General features: G+C 35.8%; 1 protein-coding gene across 1 annotated transcript in view; it reads left to right on the forward strand.

Moving 5' to 3' along the window:
- Positions 1-19,693, forward strand: part of LOC129247257 (ATP-binding cassette sub-family C member Sur) — a 109,709-nt gene that overhangs the window by 79,283 nt on the left and 10,733 nt on the right. Inside the window, exons 10-13 of the mRNA XM_054886309.1 lie at positions 5,466-5,727; positions 10,224-10,361; positions 16,480-16,613; positions 17,053-17,446. Of these exons, the coding sequence (XP_054742284.1) occupies positions 5,466-5,727; positions 10,224-10,361; positions 16,480-16,613; positions 17,053-17,446 (928 nt within the window). The remainder of the gene's footprint in view (positions 1-5,465; positions 5,728-10,223; positions 10,362-16,479; positions 16,614-17,052; positions 17,447-19,693) is intronic.

Below are 19,693 nucleotides of genomic sequence, written 5' to 3' on the forward strand. Positions count from 1 at the left end.
TTTTTATTTTGATAAGAAAAACTATAAACTATATATATTTACCAAATTTTTGATTTTAATTTTTTAGCTCAATAATAATGCGACTGCACACAATTTTCAAATTTTTTGTTTTGCTAAAAAATAATAAATTTCTGACTTCTAATTTTTTATTGAATATTAATTCTCAATTTTTATATTTATTTTTCCATTTAATAATGATATTTGGTTTTGAGTTTTTTTGCTGAGTAATAGAATCTGAATTTGAATTTAATTTTTTTTACTCAATAGTAATAGACACAACATTTTTAACTTTATTTTTCACTTTAAGGGGTTACATACGTCCAGCAGCGCCAAAAATGCTTTAAAAGAAAAACTGTTTTCAAAAATATATATACAAAATAAAATACAAAAATTTTTTACACTGTTTATTGTACGTAAACTTTATAAAAAAATTGATTTTAATTTTTCTTTACAAAAATTAGTATACAAAAAATCACGGGACCCAAAGTACATACATGAAAAAAAAGTTGCTCCACGGTCTGCATCATTTCTCCTTGAAATGTTGTTGGATCTGTAAAAGGTAAAAAAATTCTTGTAAAATAAAGTTGTAGCTGTAGTTGTCGAGTCGGATTTATGAATTTCGAAATTTTTTGCAATTTACCGACTTTTTAAAAAATATATGCGTTTTATGTCATAAATGCCACACTTTAATTATATTTATAAAATTAAAAAAAAATATTAAAAGTCCGGCTCGTCAGGCTATAGAGAAAACATTTACGAATATTAAAAAAAAACTACATCAAAAAATATTAGAAACTGTATGAGTTATCATGCAGACCGTGCCGGAAAAAGTAGTTTCGAGAAAAACGAGTTTAAACTTTCAGGTACAAACGAAGGACAGCCACCTGTGCGCAGCCAACTCTCGTCGGGCAGTTACATTTTCTACCATAACTTTGTACCTATGGGGAATTTTTACAATCGACTTCCACAGAAATACGCCTAAAACTATAAAGAATAATAATCTGTAAAAAAATCAATTTTTTGAAAGTTCTGAACGTATTTAACCCCTTAAAATAATACATTTCTGATTTTGATTTTTCTCTTCCACGGACACCGAAAGTACTGAAAAATTTGTCTGGTAATGGTAATGGTCCGCTTATAAGAAAGTGTACAAAAAAGATGATAAAATTTTATCGGAGGGTTGTCTACTCAAAATTTAAAAAAATTCTTAAGGATTTATGGTATATACAGAAAGCTTGGTTGTTCAAGTCCGCTTAAGAGAGGAGTACGTTAGGAGAGAGTACACTGTACTAAATTTTCGCTTTTGATTTTGTAACTGAGCAATATTGCTGCATGTTAATTTTTTCCACCCAATCATAACAGAATATTTAATTTAGATAAAATAAAACACAATTTTTAAGTTTTATTTTTTGCCTCAGTATTTTTTTAATTTTTAAATTTAATGTTTTGCTTAATTATAAGGCTCATTTTATGATCCCAACCATTTCACTCAATAATTATTCTCCATTTTTATTTAATATTTAATTTCCGCTTGCTCTACATTAGCTAGAACCCGAATGAAATGTTTAGGCGCTCTACAATATGAGAGGTTAGAATGTCTCTCGGGGTTAGAGTTTCAGAGCTTACTTAGATTCGCAAAAGACGCAGGCTTATTACAAGAAGCCTACTACAAGGAAACGTAAGGGTCAAGCTCCATCCGGTACCACTAAGGGCCAATAGGTCTAAATAATGAAAAAAATTTTTCCCGGTAATACTTAATTTACTTGATTTTGGTATCTTTGTTTTAATATTTAATAAAATTTAATAATAATATTAAATTTTTTAGTTTTACTTTTTCGCTCAATAGTAGCACTTAGCTTTCGAATTTGCATTTTTCACTTGCTAATAGTTGTCAGTATTGTTTTTGATTTATTAAGTTAGTAATATGAATTCTTGAATCTTTATTCGATTTCTTATTATTATTATTTTATTTTATTTTTTTTAATTTTATTTTTTTTTTATTTAAATATTTTTTATTCGTTTTCTTATTTCTCCACATTATGCTATCAAAATGGCACGGAAGTGCTACTTGAAGTGTGCCTGGGGTACTCTTGCCTTCTAACCTACCTACCTACTCCTATTTTTTTTTTATTCAATTATGAACTCTTACTTTTCCACAAAATTTTGGCCTCTAATTTTCTCGCTCGCTCCGCGGTAGGCAATGGCAAACGTCCGGGTGTATTTATAGCATGAAAATGCTCCTCAAAATGCACCTAACACAAAATACAGATACCACAATTTGCTATGCGGAGCTCTTCGCCATAATGGAAATAGTGGAGATTGTATTCAAAAAAGTGTTCAAGAAAGTAAAAAAAAAATCAAAAAGTCAAAAGTCCTAATAAAATGTAACAATGCACTCAACAAACTGGCCACTCATAACCAGGTCACACTGATTTGGGTACCAGGACATGAGGGGCACGAGGGAAACGGGAAGACAGGCTTTTATGCCAAAAAAGGGGCGTAAGGGCTATTTATAGGACCAACCCCATTTTTCGGCTTTAACACAAATAATATAAAACAGGAAACCGAAAAATGGATTGAACTTCAATACCGACAGAGCAAAATCTGCTCTAATCCTAGTTAAAAAGGGCCTCATATTACTTTGTGGAGCACTTACAGGTCACTTTATCGAAAATAAACACTTTAACACAATAGGACTATCTAGTACAAGATCATGCAGGTTCTGCTGTGATGAAGAGGAGTCTATGGAACACTTAATCACCAACTGTGGGACATTAGGCCACAGGAGACACAGAATCCTGGGCTCGTACCTACTAGAGGAGGAAGACCTACAAATGTTCCCTCCAAAAGAAGCTGGTGCGACTCCTCGGTATACTAAATAATTATATGTAAGTAGTTATGGGCGTACAATAGATCAATCTGGTCGCAGTGCATAAAGGCCTTAGCCTAACCCGTACAACCATTACCATTACCATTACCAAGTTAAAAAATCGCAAAAACTGATGCAATATGTTATAATCGTCTCTGCTGGTACTGGGTTGTGAATTGTCTGGATTGATTATGAGTAATTCATTTGGCCCAAAGAAATTCGTCGATGATGATTCGTCTCCGATTGTGGCGACTGCATTTCTCAAAGCCTTCTGTCGAGCGATACATTTTCGATTGCGTTGTGCTGCTGATTGCGCTGGCCGTTTTTCTTGTTTCTACTATTTTTTTCGAGCTCTGTATTCTCGTGCACGTTCAGCAGCTATTTTTGACATATTGAAGTCAATAACAAATAGTAATACCAAATTGGAAATCAACAATATTTTTTATGGTCATCCAATACAATAATATAACTATTATAAAATTATACTTACAAATACTCAAATTAGTGATGTCAAATCGGGTTTAGCAAGGCACAGCAGTTATTCCTCAACATTACCTGTGAACTGTGTAACACAAATCCGCGTCGTTTTCTACGTGTCTAGGCGTCTGCGTCTCCTCGCCCGGATGTCACTATATGACATAAGCCGTAGGCTGCAGTATATGGCATAGTATTAGTGTATATTGTCTGTGTATCTAAAGAGAGAGGAGTCTACGAAGCACCGCACAATGCGGAGAAAGAGAATAGCTTGTATGCCGTAGGCTTATGCATTTCGTGACGGTTTTTCGTAACGCTAGCTTGTGTATTGCGGCGTTGAAATTATACTCTGACTCGCGTAAAGAAGTTTCACTTCAAAAACAAATCTGTTCGTGAAGTTCATAGAGCCATATGCCGCATGATAACGCAAATAGGTCCTTATTTCAAACTGAGGGGGAAGCTGCCGTTACGGTGAATGGCGAGCGCTATTGAGCCAGGCTGACGGAATTTTTGTTTCCAAATATCGATGGCATTTGGTTCCAACAAACAATCGATTTATTGCAATATTCAAGCTACAATTGACGCCATAGTGTCAGATTTATTGGAAAAGGTAGTCAAGAATTAGACTGATCGAATGGGCTATGTAACTTTTAGCCGCGACGGACATATGCGGGAGATTAAAATCCAAAAATAAAGGCCATGAAATTATCTATCAGATTACAATAAAAATAATTGATTCCAGCATTAACTGTATTTTGTTCTCAAGGTATTAAAAAAACACTCGTTATTATTTATATTATTAGTTTAGTTATTAGTTTGTATTATGCGAGGTCTCATTTGGTCTATTGTGCCTAAACGAAAGTCTATTATTGTATTATTAAATTTTATAATAATGTGTTATTGCTAAAATTGCTATTATTATTGTTTTGGTTTTTATTTTTATTTTCGTATTCTATAAAAATGTTATTTAGCCCATTAAATTCAAAAAAATTAGCTTCAAATTCAAATCGAAAAACAGAAAATGAGAGTTTACCTGCATACTGAGTTATGTGCATGAAACTGTTGATATGTTGCAAATCACAATTCGAGGTTGACGCTAACGAATTACCTAAATAACATATGAACGTGTATCAAATGTCTAACATATTTCAACACTTCAGCACATAGATTATTTTTAGCTACATAAATGCCAACATTTTCTACTTGGTAACTTTTTAGTTACTCATACGCCACGGATGACAGCACCATTCCAATTATCATACAAACATTTGCAGTGTTTTGTTCAAGGCTTTGTATAAGTTAGCATTGATTTTCTATTCTTCTGAGTTTAAACCTGTGGTATTCGAAGACATTCACTCATACACATGTGCTTAGCTAAATTTATATGTATGTCCGTATGCAAATATGAATATGCCTCTATGCGCCTTAGTCATTTTCCCAGGGTATTGAATGTTATTAGAAAATTTACATAACAATATGAGTGTGCCAAGCATTGTTAGCAGACATCAGCCGTGCTCGAACTCGAACAAATAGAAACGTTTCTAATAATATTCAAATGACTGAGAATACAATGAAAATTTGCCTTATTGTCTCGCCAGCCATGGCTGACGCAATGAAGGTATTTCATTTGTATGATTGTTGCAGAACCGTATGCTGTACATAGTAGACCCACATGTATGCATACATACAAGTATATGTACAACGCCATGTTCATAGGTAGTTATACAGATGCACACACACATGCACACATGCGTAATTATTTATATCATTCCAGACCAAGACCAAGACCGAGTTAACTACGCATATTCACCTGACCCAGTTTCAACGCACAACTACAGCAAAGCATAACAGTTGGCATTGAGTTTGTACACAAATTAAATTTTAAATAAATTTAAGTGAAAGAAATTCAATTGAAATGCCAGCTTGGCTTATGCGAATTTTCAATTACTTTTGCCCTTTTATTTTAATAATGCCATTTTGTTTTTAAATTTCATTATTTGCAAGTTAAGCATTTACAACACATTTGAATTATACTCATACTTTTTTTGAACTTCATGCTTTTTGGACACCATTTTTTTATACGTTTGACTTGAGGAAATTTTTTTGTTTTGCAATTTTTCAGAACTTCTACCATTGCTTTCGTGCCACAGCAGCCCTGGCTGCTCAACGCTAACATACGTGAGAATATTTTATTTGGCGAGTCATTTCGTCCACGGCGTTATGATTTCGTATTGGAGGCGTGTGCACTGAAACCGGATATTGAGCTGATGCCGGATGCGGATTTCACGGTGATTGGTGAGCGTGGCATTAATTTGTCGGGAGGTCAGCGACAGCGTGTAGCCATTGCTCGTGCCCTGTACTCATCGGCCAATGTGGTGATAATGGTAAGCTCACAACAAATAAAAAAACAAAATTAAATTAAGTAAATGAAAAAACAAAACCAACAATAATAGCAGCAAATGCAGTTAAGCAGTGAGAGCTGTGGCCAATCCGTTATGAAAGTAGCACTTAGTGCAGGCGGCTAGGAAGCGGGTTAAATTGGATTGCCCGGTTAAATGGATTGCATGCGATTTTGTATCGGTGGCGGCGTAAATGCGCAGGTGTATGTTGTGGGTTTTTTATTCCGGGTTGGCGTAAAGTAGATTGATTTTCCTGAACTGATTTTGCTTATCGAATGTGAACAGTTGGGAAATAAAAAGATTTGAAGGAAGTTTTTGCAGAGAATTGGGAAAATTTTCGTAATATTATTTCATAATTTTAACAGCGGTGAAATGAAAAATGAAATTTTTAGGAAAATTTTGACAGAGATTTGAGTGTTTTCGTAAGATTATTTCATAAATTATCTGCTTTCTAGAACATAAGTGGATTTTAAGAAAAATTCTAAATTCAGTCTAAATTCTTCATTGGGGTTGAGTTGCTTAAGCAACGGATAGGACATTGTTCCGTTCCATTTAGTTCTATTAACTCCGTTTCAAATCTCACGTTGTTTTGATATTTACAGTCATATGTATATGTATGTGTGTATGTATTAAGATTACCATGAAATTCCTGTTCCTTTTTCGCTTTTTTTTAATATTTACCCATGCCGCCAATGTTTCGAAAATTACCATTGAATTCCTAAGGGAAAAATGCAAATTTCAGTAAGTTTGGTGCAAAATGCAAATTTTTAAAGGTCGGTATTAATCGATGCTTTTAATTTCTCTTCGAAAATGTTCAAAAAATGTTGAAAAAAATGATACCAAAAATATACAAAATAACTATCATATTTTCGTTTTTTTAATTTTTCAACTTTTGTTTTTAATTTTGAATCTGCCTTTGAGTCGGTATAAAAATAAGTTTTTTTTACTTGTTTTTTTAATTTTTTATTTTAATTTCTATAATTTTTTTTTTATTTTTTTTATAAAGTATGTTGGCGCATAATTATTTTTGTTTTTGTTTTTTATTTTTTTTTTCAATTTGGGATCTGTTTTTGAGTCTGTATAAAAATAACTTTTTTCTAACTTTTTTTTATATGTTTTTAATTTTTAATAAAGTATGGTAGTTGTGTTGGTGCATAACTATTTTTGTTTTTGTATAAAAATAAGTTTTAAAAATATTTTTTTTTTTTGTTAATATTTAATAAAGTATGGTGGTTGTGTTGGCGCATAACTATTTTTGTGTTTGTAATTTTTAATCTTTTTTTAAGTTTGGGTCTGTTTTTGAGTCTGTATAAAAGTAAGTTTTTTTTTTAATTTTTTTTTTTAATTCTTTTTAATATATTTTTAATTTTTAATAAAGTGTGGTAGTTGTGTTGGTGCATAACTATTTTTGTTTTTGTAATTTTTAAACTTTTTTTTTTAATTTTGGGTCTGTTTTTGAGTCTGTATCAAAATAATTTTTTTTTAATTTGTTTTTATATTTTTAAAATTTTGTTTTAATTAATTATGGTTGTTGTGTTGATGCATAACTATTTTTGTTTTTGTAATTTTTAAACTTTTTTTTAATTTTGGGTCTGTTTTTGAGTCTGTATAAAAATAAGTTTTTTTTAATTTTTTTTAATAAAGTATGGTGGTTGTGTTGGCTCAGCCCAGGCCCAATTAGCCGGCTACATTCTTCATAAGGTCTTTGATCGAGCTCCCTCTAATTTGAAGTGTGCGACTTGATGTTGTTCTACAAAAGGAGGAACCTACAGTTTTGAGCCGACTACGAACGGCCGTTGGTTTTTATGAGAAACTTTTCATGGCAGAAATACACTCAGAACCTCCTAATGCCTTTACTTTTATGTACTTGTCTGCGCTCTTATTTGCCTTCGTTTTCAGACTAAACTTTCGACACATTTGGACTCTGCTGTTAAACCAGAATCACACGAATTGTTTGCTAACTTAGCACTTAAAGATATTAAATATTTCAATGATGATTTTTCTTCCCACGCAATTAATTAAATTTTTCGTCCAAGAGGAAGCTTTCTTAACCTAAATGCGAGACCTTTAAAGAATTGGCCCCAAGCGATGTGCTGTCTCCATTGCTCTGGTGCATGGTGATTGATCTTCTGCTCATCCCCTTAAACGACTCGGAAGTCTACGCACAAGCATATGCGGACGACGTTGCTTGCTTGCTACCGGGCCCTATGCTTATGAACATCTGTAGAAAACTGCACTCTGGATATGATTGAGTCTTGGTGCTGTGCTAATGGACTGGCTTTGTCCTCTTCACCAGAAGGAGGAAGCTTGATGGACTCGTTCTGCCTAAGCTTAAAGGAGTCACAACGCAGCTGTCCAAAGAAATCAAATATCTTGGAGGAATCCTCAATAGTAAACTTCTTTTTCAAGTCACACCTTGAAAAAAAGACATCCAAAGCACTGACAGCTTTCTGGCTTCTGGACCACCACTTGATGCTTTCATCCAAGGAGAGGCCTTGAAGGCCATCTGCAGGCTGAAACACAATGGGATCTGGTACGGTCCCTGTCCGGCATTGGAAAACAGAGCAGGTTTGGACTTCGATCCAACGATTCTCTCCATGCCCCTAGACTCCATGCCATCTAGAGTCGGACTTTGATCTTGAAATGCAACCCAACCACTTCAAGGGTAGTCGACTCCTGTAAATCCAGGCTGAACTATGTCGGTAGATATAATAGCCTGATGCTAACATAGGTCCCGGGACACGTGGGTATCGTGGGAAAAGAGATCTCTGACTCTTTAGCCAGAAGGGTCAGGGAAGTTGGCCTCAGAGCCCGTTCTGCCACTTCTTTCTGCAGCCATCAAAGCCACGGTTACCAAATGGCTTACTATAAGTCCCTAGTGAGTTTGGTAGGCTGAGAGAGGCTGCAGATGGACTAAACTGATGTTACCTGTCCTGTCCGACTGACTGTCGCAAATCCTCCTTTCATTAAGCAGAAGGGACTGCAGGCAGGTGGTTGGCCTGCTGACGGGCCACTTTCTGTACATGGAAAAGGTAGACATCTCAGACAGTGCACTCTGCCACCACCTTGGCTCCTTGGCGCCACAAGATCTACTTAGATTTCTTCGGAGGTTGGATAAGCTTAAAGAAAATTAAAAGGGAATTCGAGTGTAGTACAATGGATTTAATTGTGGCTGAGTGCTGTACATGCTAGTTGTCCCGACAAAAACAAAAAATACCGTACTTCAGATATATCCCACAAACTGCGCTTGAAGCTCCCTTCCTCTTGTATTGCGACTGAAAAATGCAATGCCTCTCTTTATAGGTCAGTAGGCCCGACATATTTCTGATTGATAAATCCGATAAGACTGCTTATATTAATGATCTTGCGGTTTCCTTTAACAAGAACATGCAAAAAACATAGGCAGAAAATCTGAAAAAAATTTTTAAAAGTGGAGCTGAGGAAGCTGTTCCTACTACCAATTATCATCTCATCGCATGGATTCGTGTTTAAAAAATTAGCAGACAACGCTGAATTCTTCAACTCCCAGAATCTCGACATGCAGAAAGAAGCTTTACTTAATTCCTGTCATATAGTCTGAAACTTTTTACACTAACAATTTTATCTTTTGTAAATTTCTTAATTATTATTTTTCTAATTGTAATATTTTTTACCTGGCATAAATTGTTGGATTCCAGCTCAGCTGCCGCCAGCTAATGTGAGTTACTCTTCTTTTGTGGATACAATAAATCAAATAATAAAAAGTAATATTGATTTTATCTTTTTTGCCCAAACAACCATGGAACCATTGAATCAACCAACCAACCAATGATTTGAATATCGCATAGAGAAACTCGCTACCATTAAGATTAAATGTTCTGGTAGAAAAACAAAAGCATTAATTTTTATCGCGCAATTTCGTTTTTTGCACCTTAAGTTTGTATGACGTAGTAAAAAATCTAGAAATTCACAATCACAGTAAAAATATTTCTTGCACTTTGCTGACAATGTTGGCATTGTTTTGAACACATTTTATGGGTAGCCAGGAGCACTCAAGTAACGAAAACCTAATCATGCGTATGCTCAAAATAGACGCATACATACACACATATGTAGTATTAGATAAAACAGATTTCTTGAAGCAAGATTTATGCACATACATAAGTAATTTACGAGGGTGGTACTAAATTTTTTATTTCTATATTTTGACTTTGATAAGTTGTGATGGGAGCAATCAGCAGGCACTCTTTTTTTTTCAGTATTGTTGACTTCAACCAGCTATACAAATATGTGAACTCACGACTACTTAGCTTATACTGGCACAGAGCATTGCACACTGTGCCCACCTACAAACCACCACCTGTTTACAAATCTCCCCCCCTTTTTTTATGCGAACTTTCTTTGTGTGAACATTTATTTTATTTACACCTATTATTCTGTATTAATATTTCTTTCCTTCTTTTTTCTTTTTTCTTCTTTTTTTGTTTTTTTGGCATTCAAAGGATGATCCTTTCTCTTCGCTGGACAATGAGGTGGCACGTCATATTTTTGAACAGAGCGTGCAACGCATGTTGCTCAAGGCGAAACGAACCGTTATATTGGTGACACAACAGTTGCAACTGACACAGCATGCGGATTATGTAAGTGATGAAATGGAATAAGAAAAAGTCGTCAGTGCTTCGTATGAAGGAAGCGCATTGGATTAGAAATAATTTACAAAAAACAAAAAAAAAAAACAGGAAATATGCTGAAAAAACTATGTGTGTTAATAAAATGAAAAAAAAAGTTATTGTTGTGACATGATTGCTCACATTTATTACAATTGAAGGTCCATATCTCACAACTAGTAATGCAGGTTGACATATCAGAAATAGTAAAATGTGACAAATTGAACTGTCATGAATTGTTTTGTAATCGCTTGATTCGAGGTCACTCCAAAGTGACCTAATCAAGAAAAATAGTTTAAATGCCATTATACATATGCGTCAGGCAACCGCCGCACAGTGCCGCCAAGTTGACGAAAAGTGGGAAAAATTTATATTTCATGACGGTTAGCCCAATCGTGCTCAAAATTGATACGAAGAAGTGTCTTGGCTAATCGACCGATTTCGGTGAGTCCGAAAAAACAATTGGTACGACGAGTAATGTTACACTACCGCTTAAGAAACTATTCCGCTTATAGGGCCATGCTGCAGCCGAGCCCACTTTGTGCCATTTAGGATCGCTGCCGGCAGTTGGGAAAGGAAGAGAACGGAAGAAGAAGTGAGAGACCGAAACCCGTAAGTGCAAAGAACTTGAGATGCTGGCCGATAATTTTGTGATAAAAGGCCACAAAATTCTACCAGAAAGTTCGGTAGCTTAAGAAGAACAACGACCACGGTCTTGTTGGTGACTGACAACCAGAGAATATTTAAGTTGTGGAGGGAGCACTTCTCGAACTTGCTGCATAGTGACAACTGTGGATGTCAAAGAGAATGTGAAGACTCCGATCCCACATTGGTTGCCGACGGGACTGTCGTTCCGCTAGCCGGCCATGATGAGGTGAGAATAGCGATAACGCGCCTAAAGAACAAAAAAGCCGCGGAACTTGACGAACTGCAGGCTGAGCTATTCAAACAGGGTGACAAAGAGCTGGTAAGGTGTATGCATCAGCTGCTATGCAAAATATAATCAGGTGAAAGCATGCCTGTCGATTGGAATTCAAGAGTGATCTGCCCAACCCAGAAGAGGCGTGATTCTGCAATCTCTCCGAATAACCGCGGGCGTGTGCGTCTCGATGTTGTTCCACAAATGGAGAGACCTACAGTTTTAAGTCAACTCCGAACGGCAGATTTTTTTATGAGGAGCTTTTTCATACAGGTTTTCCGTGGCTTGCCATTGCCTGCCTATGGGCGACCGCTATTCGAAACAACTTTTTCTATCATTTTGTTGCTTCATTCCCGGAGATTTGAAACTGTGATATTCCGAATGGTAGTCGCTTACTAAGCAATTCGGCTAGGGCGGTCGTGGGATTAGTCTTCAAAATAGTGCGCTCAAGGTTATAGCGAGCGTATTCTGCGAAATATTGGAGCCCACCAACAATCAATTGATTCGACCTTATCAGTGTATCTTTAGTCCAGGAAAATCGAAAATTGTCCTGATATTCGCTATACGCTAAGTTTTGGAAAATACTCATGAAAACAGTATCGGTACACACCTTTTGCTTATATGCCGCAATGTCTGAATTTGGTACCCACGTAAAACTAATACGGCTATGCAAGATGACGTTGCTAAACACCAGCAGCACCGTCAGAATTGGCAGGGATCTCTCCGAGCCGTTTGATGCCAAACGAGGTTTCAGACAGGGTGACTCGCTTTCGTGTAACTTCTTTAACCTGAAGTTGGAGAGCATCGTACGATATTGACATCATCGGCCTTAACAACCGCGCTGTTAGTTCTGCCTTCTCCAAACTGGATAAAGAGGCAAAGCGAATGGGTCTGGTGGTGAACGAGGACAAAACGAAGTACACAAACAGTCGGCACACTCGCGCATCGGCTCCCACGTCACTGTTGACAGTTATGATTTTGAGGTTGTAAAAGACTTCGTATATTTAGGAACCAACATTAACACCGATAACAATGTCAGCCTTGAAATCCAACGTAGAATCTCTCTTGCCAACAAGTGCTACTTTGGACTAAGTAGGCAATTGAGCAGTAAAGTCATCTCTCGACGAACAAAACTAACACTCTACAAGGCTGTCATCATGCCCGCCCTAACGTATGGCGCAGAAGCGTGGAGGATGACAACATCCGATGAAGCGACGCTTGGAGTGTTCGAGATAAAGATTCTGCGTAAGATTTTTGGACCTTTGCACGTTGGCAACGGCGAATATTGCAGGCGATGGAACGATGAGCTGTATTAGCTTTACGACGTAAAGCTGTATTAGCGACTTCGTTGGATGGGTCATGTCGTCCGAATGGATACAAACGCTCCGGCTCTGATGCTGCACCAGCCGGTAGTAGCAGAGGAAGAGGAAGACCTCCTATGCGTGGAAAAGATCAGGTGGAGAAGAACTTAGATTCACGTAGAGTGTCCGACTGGCGCCGGTTAGCATTAGAAAGAAACAATTGGCGCTCTTTGTTAAACTAAAAAAAAATTTGGAAAAAGTGACTTTTTTTTAAAGACTATTTAAACATATAAGAAATTCCATATGTAAAAGCGCGTATTGAGCTTGAAATTAGGTTTCTGAACCCATTGCCTCACAGGAATGCGTTTTCGCAACAAGCAGTTTAAAGTTCATACAACGAAGCCTTATAGTCCAACTAATAAAATGTAGAAAAAAGTTCGAATAAAAAGGGCTATCAATTGACAACAGGTCTATAAATTCCTAGGAGTTCTGTCTGATAAATCCGAGTTTAGAGCTGGCAACGCAAAGAAAATACTCCCAATGTTAACTAAAACTAATGGGACACTTGAAAAGTGAAAACCCATTCGGCGAATTAAAGGAGTTGATATCATTTTATAAATTCAGACTTCAAAACTTCTGGATGGTATAACTTTACATTGTTTACATTGTCGGTGTACAGTAAACACTTGCCAAAATTGAAAACTTCTACGATATCGTTAATGCAGATTGCAAAGATAAAACAAGATTGCAACTGGAATCTGATTTTTTAACCCATTTTCTCGCAAAACATACGTTTTCGTATCAGTGAAGGGGAAATAGTTAAAACTAATAACACTGTGCGCCAAAACGGGACAAAAGAGACAAAAACTAAAGACAAAAAGGTGATAAAGCAATCATGAAAGAGCAAGAGATGAAAAATATTGGACCACCTGCCGTTTGCACTTTTTTTAATTTTCTCCAAAGTTGATCTAAATGATTAAAAAAAAAGTGTATTTAAGAGTCTACTATAATAAAATTTAGTGGCGCGCATTTTTGTGGAACATTTTAACCAATATTTTTTACCTGTTTCCTCTAAATCTGGTGTGTTTTCAATTTTTTACCGTTTCATAAATCGGTTTGAATTCGCAACAATTTTGAGTTAAAAATAGATTAAATGGTGGTAAAAATAGATTAAAAATGTTGGCAAAATAAAGAGCCGTTTATGAGTGACATGCACGCTCCAGAAGGAACCGTGAGTCCATCGAGGATGATGAACGTAATGACAGGCCAACGACATCGAAAACTGATGGAAATATCAATAAAGTGAGAGAAAAGTTGATCGATTACCGCAAATTAACTATCAGAGATATGGAAAAGGACTTAAGCATGGCTTATGGCTTCACTCAGGACATGGAGTTAATGATTTTGGTTTGCCCACGGGCGAGTGAGTGGAGAGCTCCGAAGGAAGAAAGACCACCAAGAAAATCACACCTTTCTCAGCCAAAAAGAAAAAGGTGATGTTAACGCGTTTTATGGGCTAAACAAATTTTTCCACAAGGTCAGACAGTTAATAAGGACTTTTATTTTGGCGTTATGAGACGTTTACGTGAAATAATTCGCCAAAAAGGAAAGGATTTGTGGGAAAACAACTTATGGATATTGCATCATGAAAACAGACATTCGCACAGTGCCATCATTATCCGTGAATTTTTGACCAAGAACGAAACAAGTACCATCCAACACCCACCGAATTCACTAGATACGACTTTGTGCTATTTTTTGATGTTGGATCGAGTTAAGGGGGCAGATACAGTCTGTTAGATAAGAGCGTGCTCACTGTTACACGTAGATAAGAAATCAGAGCGTCCTGTTTCTTTTTCTATGACATAGAGGGCACCTCAGTCTTTCATGTTTTTTGTAAAAAGTCAGCTTTCTGTCAAATTTAGTCTTCAATTGAGTGGTTTTTCGAAATTAGTGCTGTTTACGCCTCGCGCTTTGAGGCAATTTTTCTATGTTTGTATGAAAGAGGACCCAAATTAACGCAAACTGCTGCTGCAAAATGTATGGGAAAGTCGAAGCAGTTCGTTAGCAGGTGGCGCTATAAAAAGGTCGGTAACGTTGATGATTTTCCTGATCGCGGAAGTGCATGGAAAGTCTCAAAAAAAGACGAAAAAAAGAGTCTCGCATTGTTCTCGAAAGATTCAACTTTGACTTCACGTGGAGCTGCTGTGAAATTGAAAGCAAAAGGTGTTGACATATCTTACGGAACGATCCGCAGGCACTTGCTTGCCAATAAACTGAAATATCGCAGTACTTTGGAAAAACCAATGTTGAGTACAAAACACGTTGAAAAACGAGTGGAAAGGGCGAAGGAAAACTTGGACCTTGATTGGAGCAACGTAATTTTTTCTGATAAATCCTTATTCTGGGCATTTCCGAGCATCAAACACGCCTGGACAACCTCCAACAATGGGATTCGGTAAATTTGGAGGTCATATCCGGTAGAATATGCAGAAAAACTAGTGGAAAGTATGCCCCGACGGTGCCAGGCCATAACTGACAATGCAGGAGATTGGACTTGCTACTGAGGTGTTTGCATTGAGTTTTGACGACCAAATTATCAATAAATTTGCTAATTTTCGAAAAATAAATTGTTGTTATTATTTAACAGTGACCACGCTCTTATGTAACATACTGTACCTGTAAAATTTCAAAATAAAAAAATGTTTTTTTTTTCATAAAATGTTAATATTTATAATACTTTACGCATATGTCAAAAAGTTTTTAGAACGTAAATTGAAGTAGTTCTTATATTATAGATCGTCAACCGCGACGACTCTATTCTTTGCGTTCGAGCGCTGGGAGAGGTAAGGTTACGTTGTATTCAAACTTTGGACGTGTTTTTTTCAAAGCTATATTTTTCGAATTGGAAATTTCGCACACATCTTTTTTATGATATTACTTTATATGTGTTTGAAGTTTTCGAAAATTTTTCTAAAAAATAATTTTTTCGAAGCAAAAGTAGTAGGAAAATTCGCTCCAAAATTCATTTTTTTTAAGGATTTTATTCCGCGAATTTTTTTTTCCATTTATTGTCAATTCATATAGAAATTATGGCATTAATAAAGAAAAAAAATTTTTGGTTTTTTGTATTGAGGTCACTGATGCCGAAGCTACAATGCCCGCCGATTGAGAAGCCCCACTGCGACCTTCCTGGAAGAATTGAGTGTACATCCGCCATTTTAAATGATTAAAATAAAAAAAAATTTATATTATTTTAATGTATAAATACACTGTATGCCAATTTTGAAAAAAATATATTGACTTCTTTATTTTAAAAAATTTTAATGAAAATCAGGGAAAATATGGCCGTTTACAGGTATCTGTCCCCTTAAAAAATCCCTACGGAGCTGGATCAATTGCTGGTATAAATGCGTTGCAGTTGATGGGGAGTACTTTGAAAGGGAATAATATCACTTTTAAGGAATATACTTGTATTTTGAACTTTTTGAATATATTCCGTGAATTTTTGGAAGTCTACAAATAAATATTTACACAGTTCATTCGACATCTCTGAGAGAATTGCAAAATGTGAACTCGCTATTATGTTATTGTCCCTTTAATTTCCTTAATATAATCTTTGGTTGGCTAATTTTGATTGAGTGCCGACTTTCTGAGCAATTTAATTTATTTATTGTAAGTTTTTATTCCATTTATATTTATTATAGTACAAAAGTATTTAAATTTTACTTCTAATTTCTTCTTTTTCCACATTCTTTTCATTTTTCTCATATTCAAATTAAATTAAATGGATTTTCCGACGTTTTCTACTTTGACTACTTACATTTGACTACTATTGTGTTGTTGTTGCTCTCTCATCAACAATTCACAGTTAATTGTGATGAAAAATGGCCAACTGCAAGCCACAGGCGACTATAAGGAAATCGAATTGAAATATCCGCATATTGTTGCCAAATGGCAAACAATCATTGCCCAAGTCAATAAACAGACAGAGAGCGACGAGAGGTAAGTGCCAGCAGTATACGTATTTATGTATGTATGTACTTATATAATACATACACATACGCAAATAGTTATACATGTCAGTGAATGCATGGCGAGTGGGTGTTTTGATTATTTTTTTTGGTTTTCAAAAGTTAATGATATCAGTAATAAAAAAAGCAAGCAAATTTATGCATTTCAAAATTATTAATGCTTAAAAATATTTTGGTTAACGCTTAAACAACTTCTTGCTTAATTATTTAGGTATTCATTCACACATACATACATAAATACATACATACATACATACATACATGCTTTTCCATCTGTACACTCGCATGCTCCAAACTTCTTCACAATTAGAAATTCTAACTTTTGTACAAAGCGAATTTTTGATGATGAATTTTGCGTCCACATCAGCTTCATTACACTTCTTGTTTTCTTTGCATAATTTTCGGCGTAGCAACGCCGCTGCTGCTGGAAGGACTGCGCGCGAACGTTGGAAATTATACCAAAATGTTACGAAATTGGGCCTCCAGCGCACAAAGTCCAGCAAAGTTGCGGCAACAAAAACAAAAGGGAAGGCAAAACCAACTCGTAGAGAGTCACGCGAAATTGTTTTGAATTTGAATGATGGCGACGTTGTCGTTGATGTTGGGCCTATTGGCGATACAGTCGGGCGGATGGCTTATTGTGAAACTGGTCTTGGGGCAATTCTTGACAATGACGATATGGCTACTGCTGGTGGTGATGACAACAGCGCCGATTTGGACGAAGTTGATGCTGTGGAGGATGAAGCTGAGGACGACGAGGATGAGGAAGAGGATGAGGATGAAGAGGAAGATTTGTTGCCTGTGGTGAGTTTGTGTGATTGTGTGCAGTTAGTGTTATTAAGGGTATTTGTTTCGTAATTTCGTACTCAAATACATAAGTCTTTCATTAGACTCTTTTAGTTTTGGGTTGTCAAATTTTTATTAGGGAATAAAATTAGAAATAATTTAAATTAGTTTTTAAACTAGTTAAATTGCAAGAAAGCCGAGTTAATTAGTGCATTTGGAATTGTTTTTAGGTGTACTTTTTGTTTTGACAGCTCAGGCTCAACTTATAAAATCTTCAAATGCTTGAAAATACTGAGTTAAGTATTTGAGTAGAAAATTTTCGGTTTAAAACAGTCGCATGTTGTTGACTTGAATTTATATTTGATACGTAGGGTAGGAAGTGTGTTAGTTTTGCATCTTTCCTTTTAAATCTTTTTTGAATTTAAATGCATAAATTGATTAAGACAATTAAAAAATAAAACACAAAGTCCCAAATGAAGAAAAAAAAAATAAAATAAAGAAAAGGAAAGAAAGAAAATCAATAGGAAAAATGAGGAGCAAAATAAAAATAATTGGTAATAAAAAAGCTAAAAAAAAAGAAATAATATAAAATGGGAAAAATTAATTAAAATAAATCAAATAAAATTAGAAAAAAATAAAGTAAAGTTAAATCAAATACTACAAGGTATGGTATATACCTATGAAATGAGACTTTCAGCTATTAGTCCATAGATGTCGCTGGAAATATAGGGTGGGCCATGTGAAATTTGCTTTTTGAATCGGTTATAAAAAAAAACTAATCAATATTTTTTCAAACTTTTTTTTTTATTTTGAAAAATTAATAATGTCATTTATGAATGAAAAATAATATCGTTCAAATGACTGCCACGACTGGCTTTACAGTAGGCCATTCAATCAACCCAATTTTTAAGCACATTTTCGATTGTTTGGGCTCCAATTTCATGAATGGCAACTTCGATTTCGTGTTTTAAAGCATCAATCGTCTCTGGATGGTTCGAATAGCAGTTGTCCTTAACGGCTCCGCATATAAAATAGTCCAACGGGCTTAAATCACAGCTCCGAGGCGGCCAATTGATATCGGAATTTAAAAACGGTAGCTAAAAGTTCGAGTGTAATTTTGGCAGTGTGACAAGTTGCAGCGTCCTGTTGAAACCAAATGTTGCCCATGTCATCCTCTTCAATTTTTGGAAACAACAACTCGTTGAGCATGTCACGGTAACGCTCGCCATTTACTGTAACCGCGGAAGAAGAAGAAGACTCACCACTTTGGAAATAGGTTTTCAATATTTCCCAATTTTGTTCAAGCGTATAGCGTCCCATTTCGTAAATGTCAAACCTTTAAATGAATTATGAACACATATGACATGTCATTTGTGTTACCATTCTTAAAAAAATAGGTGGTTCGAAAAACAAACGCTATATGGCCCACCCTGTAGCCTTGCGTGAGATTGGAGAGAAGTGAAATATACCAAAATCAACCGTTCATGAGCATATAAAGGGTCTTGGACTGGTAAAAAAAAGCTTGATATTTGGGTACCACATGAATTGAAAGAAATGCATTTAACAAACCGAATCAACGCCGGTGATATGCAACTTAAACGCAAAGAAGTCGATCCGTTTTATCATTGATCCGGATTACCACCGGTGATGAAAAATGGATTGTTTACAGTAACGTCAATCGAAAACGATCATGATCCAAGCATGATGAAGCGCCACAAACCACTTCAAAGGCTGATATTCACCAAAAGAAGATTATGTTGTCAGTTTGGTGGGACTGGAAGGGTGTGGTATATTTTGAGCTGCTTCAGAGGAACCAAACGATTAGTTCCGATGTCTACTGCCAACAATTGGACAAATTGAATACAGCCATCAACGAGAAGCGACCAGAATTTATCAATCGTAAAGGTGTCATATTTCATCAAGGCAACGCTCGACCGCATACATCTTTGGTCACTTGCCAAAAACTGAGCGAGCTTGGCTGGGAACTTTTAATGCATCCACCATATAGCGCTGACCTTGCACCGTCAGATTACCATTTGTTTTGGTCTTTGCAGAACTCCTTAAATGGCAATGACGAGGCTATAAAATCGCACTTGGTTCAGTTTTTTGCAAATAAAGACCAGAAGTTCTATGAGCGCGGAATAATGAATTTGCCGGAAAGATGCAAAAGGTTATCGAACAAAATGGAAAATATATAATTGATTAAAGTTCATTCTAAGTTTTAATAAAAATGTATTTACTTTCTTTTAAAACTCGGCAATTTCT

Source organism: Anastrepha obliqua, chromosome 5, assembly GCF_027943255.1.
Source record: "Anastrepha obliqua isolate idAnaObli1 chromosome 5, idAnaObli1_1.0, whole genome shotgun sequence".
Classification (NCBI taxonomy): domain Eukaryota; kingdom Metazoa; phylum Arthropoda; class Insecta; order Diptera; family Tephritidae; genus Anastrepha; species Anastrepha obliqua.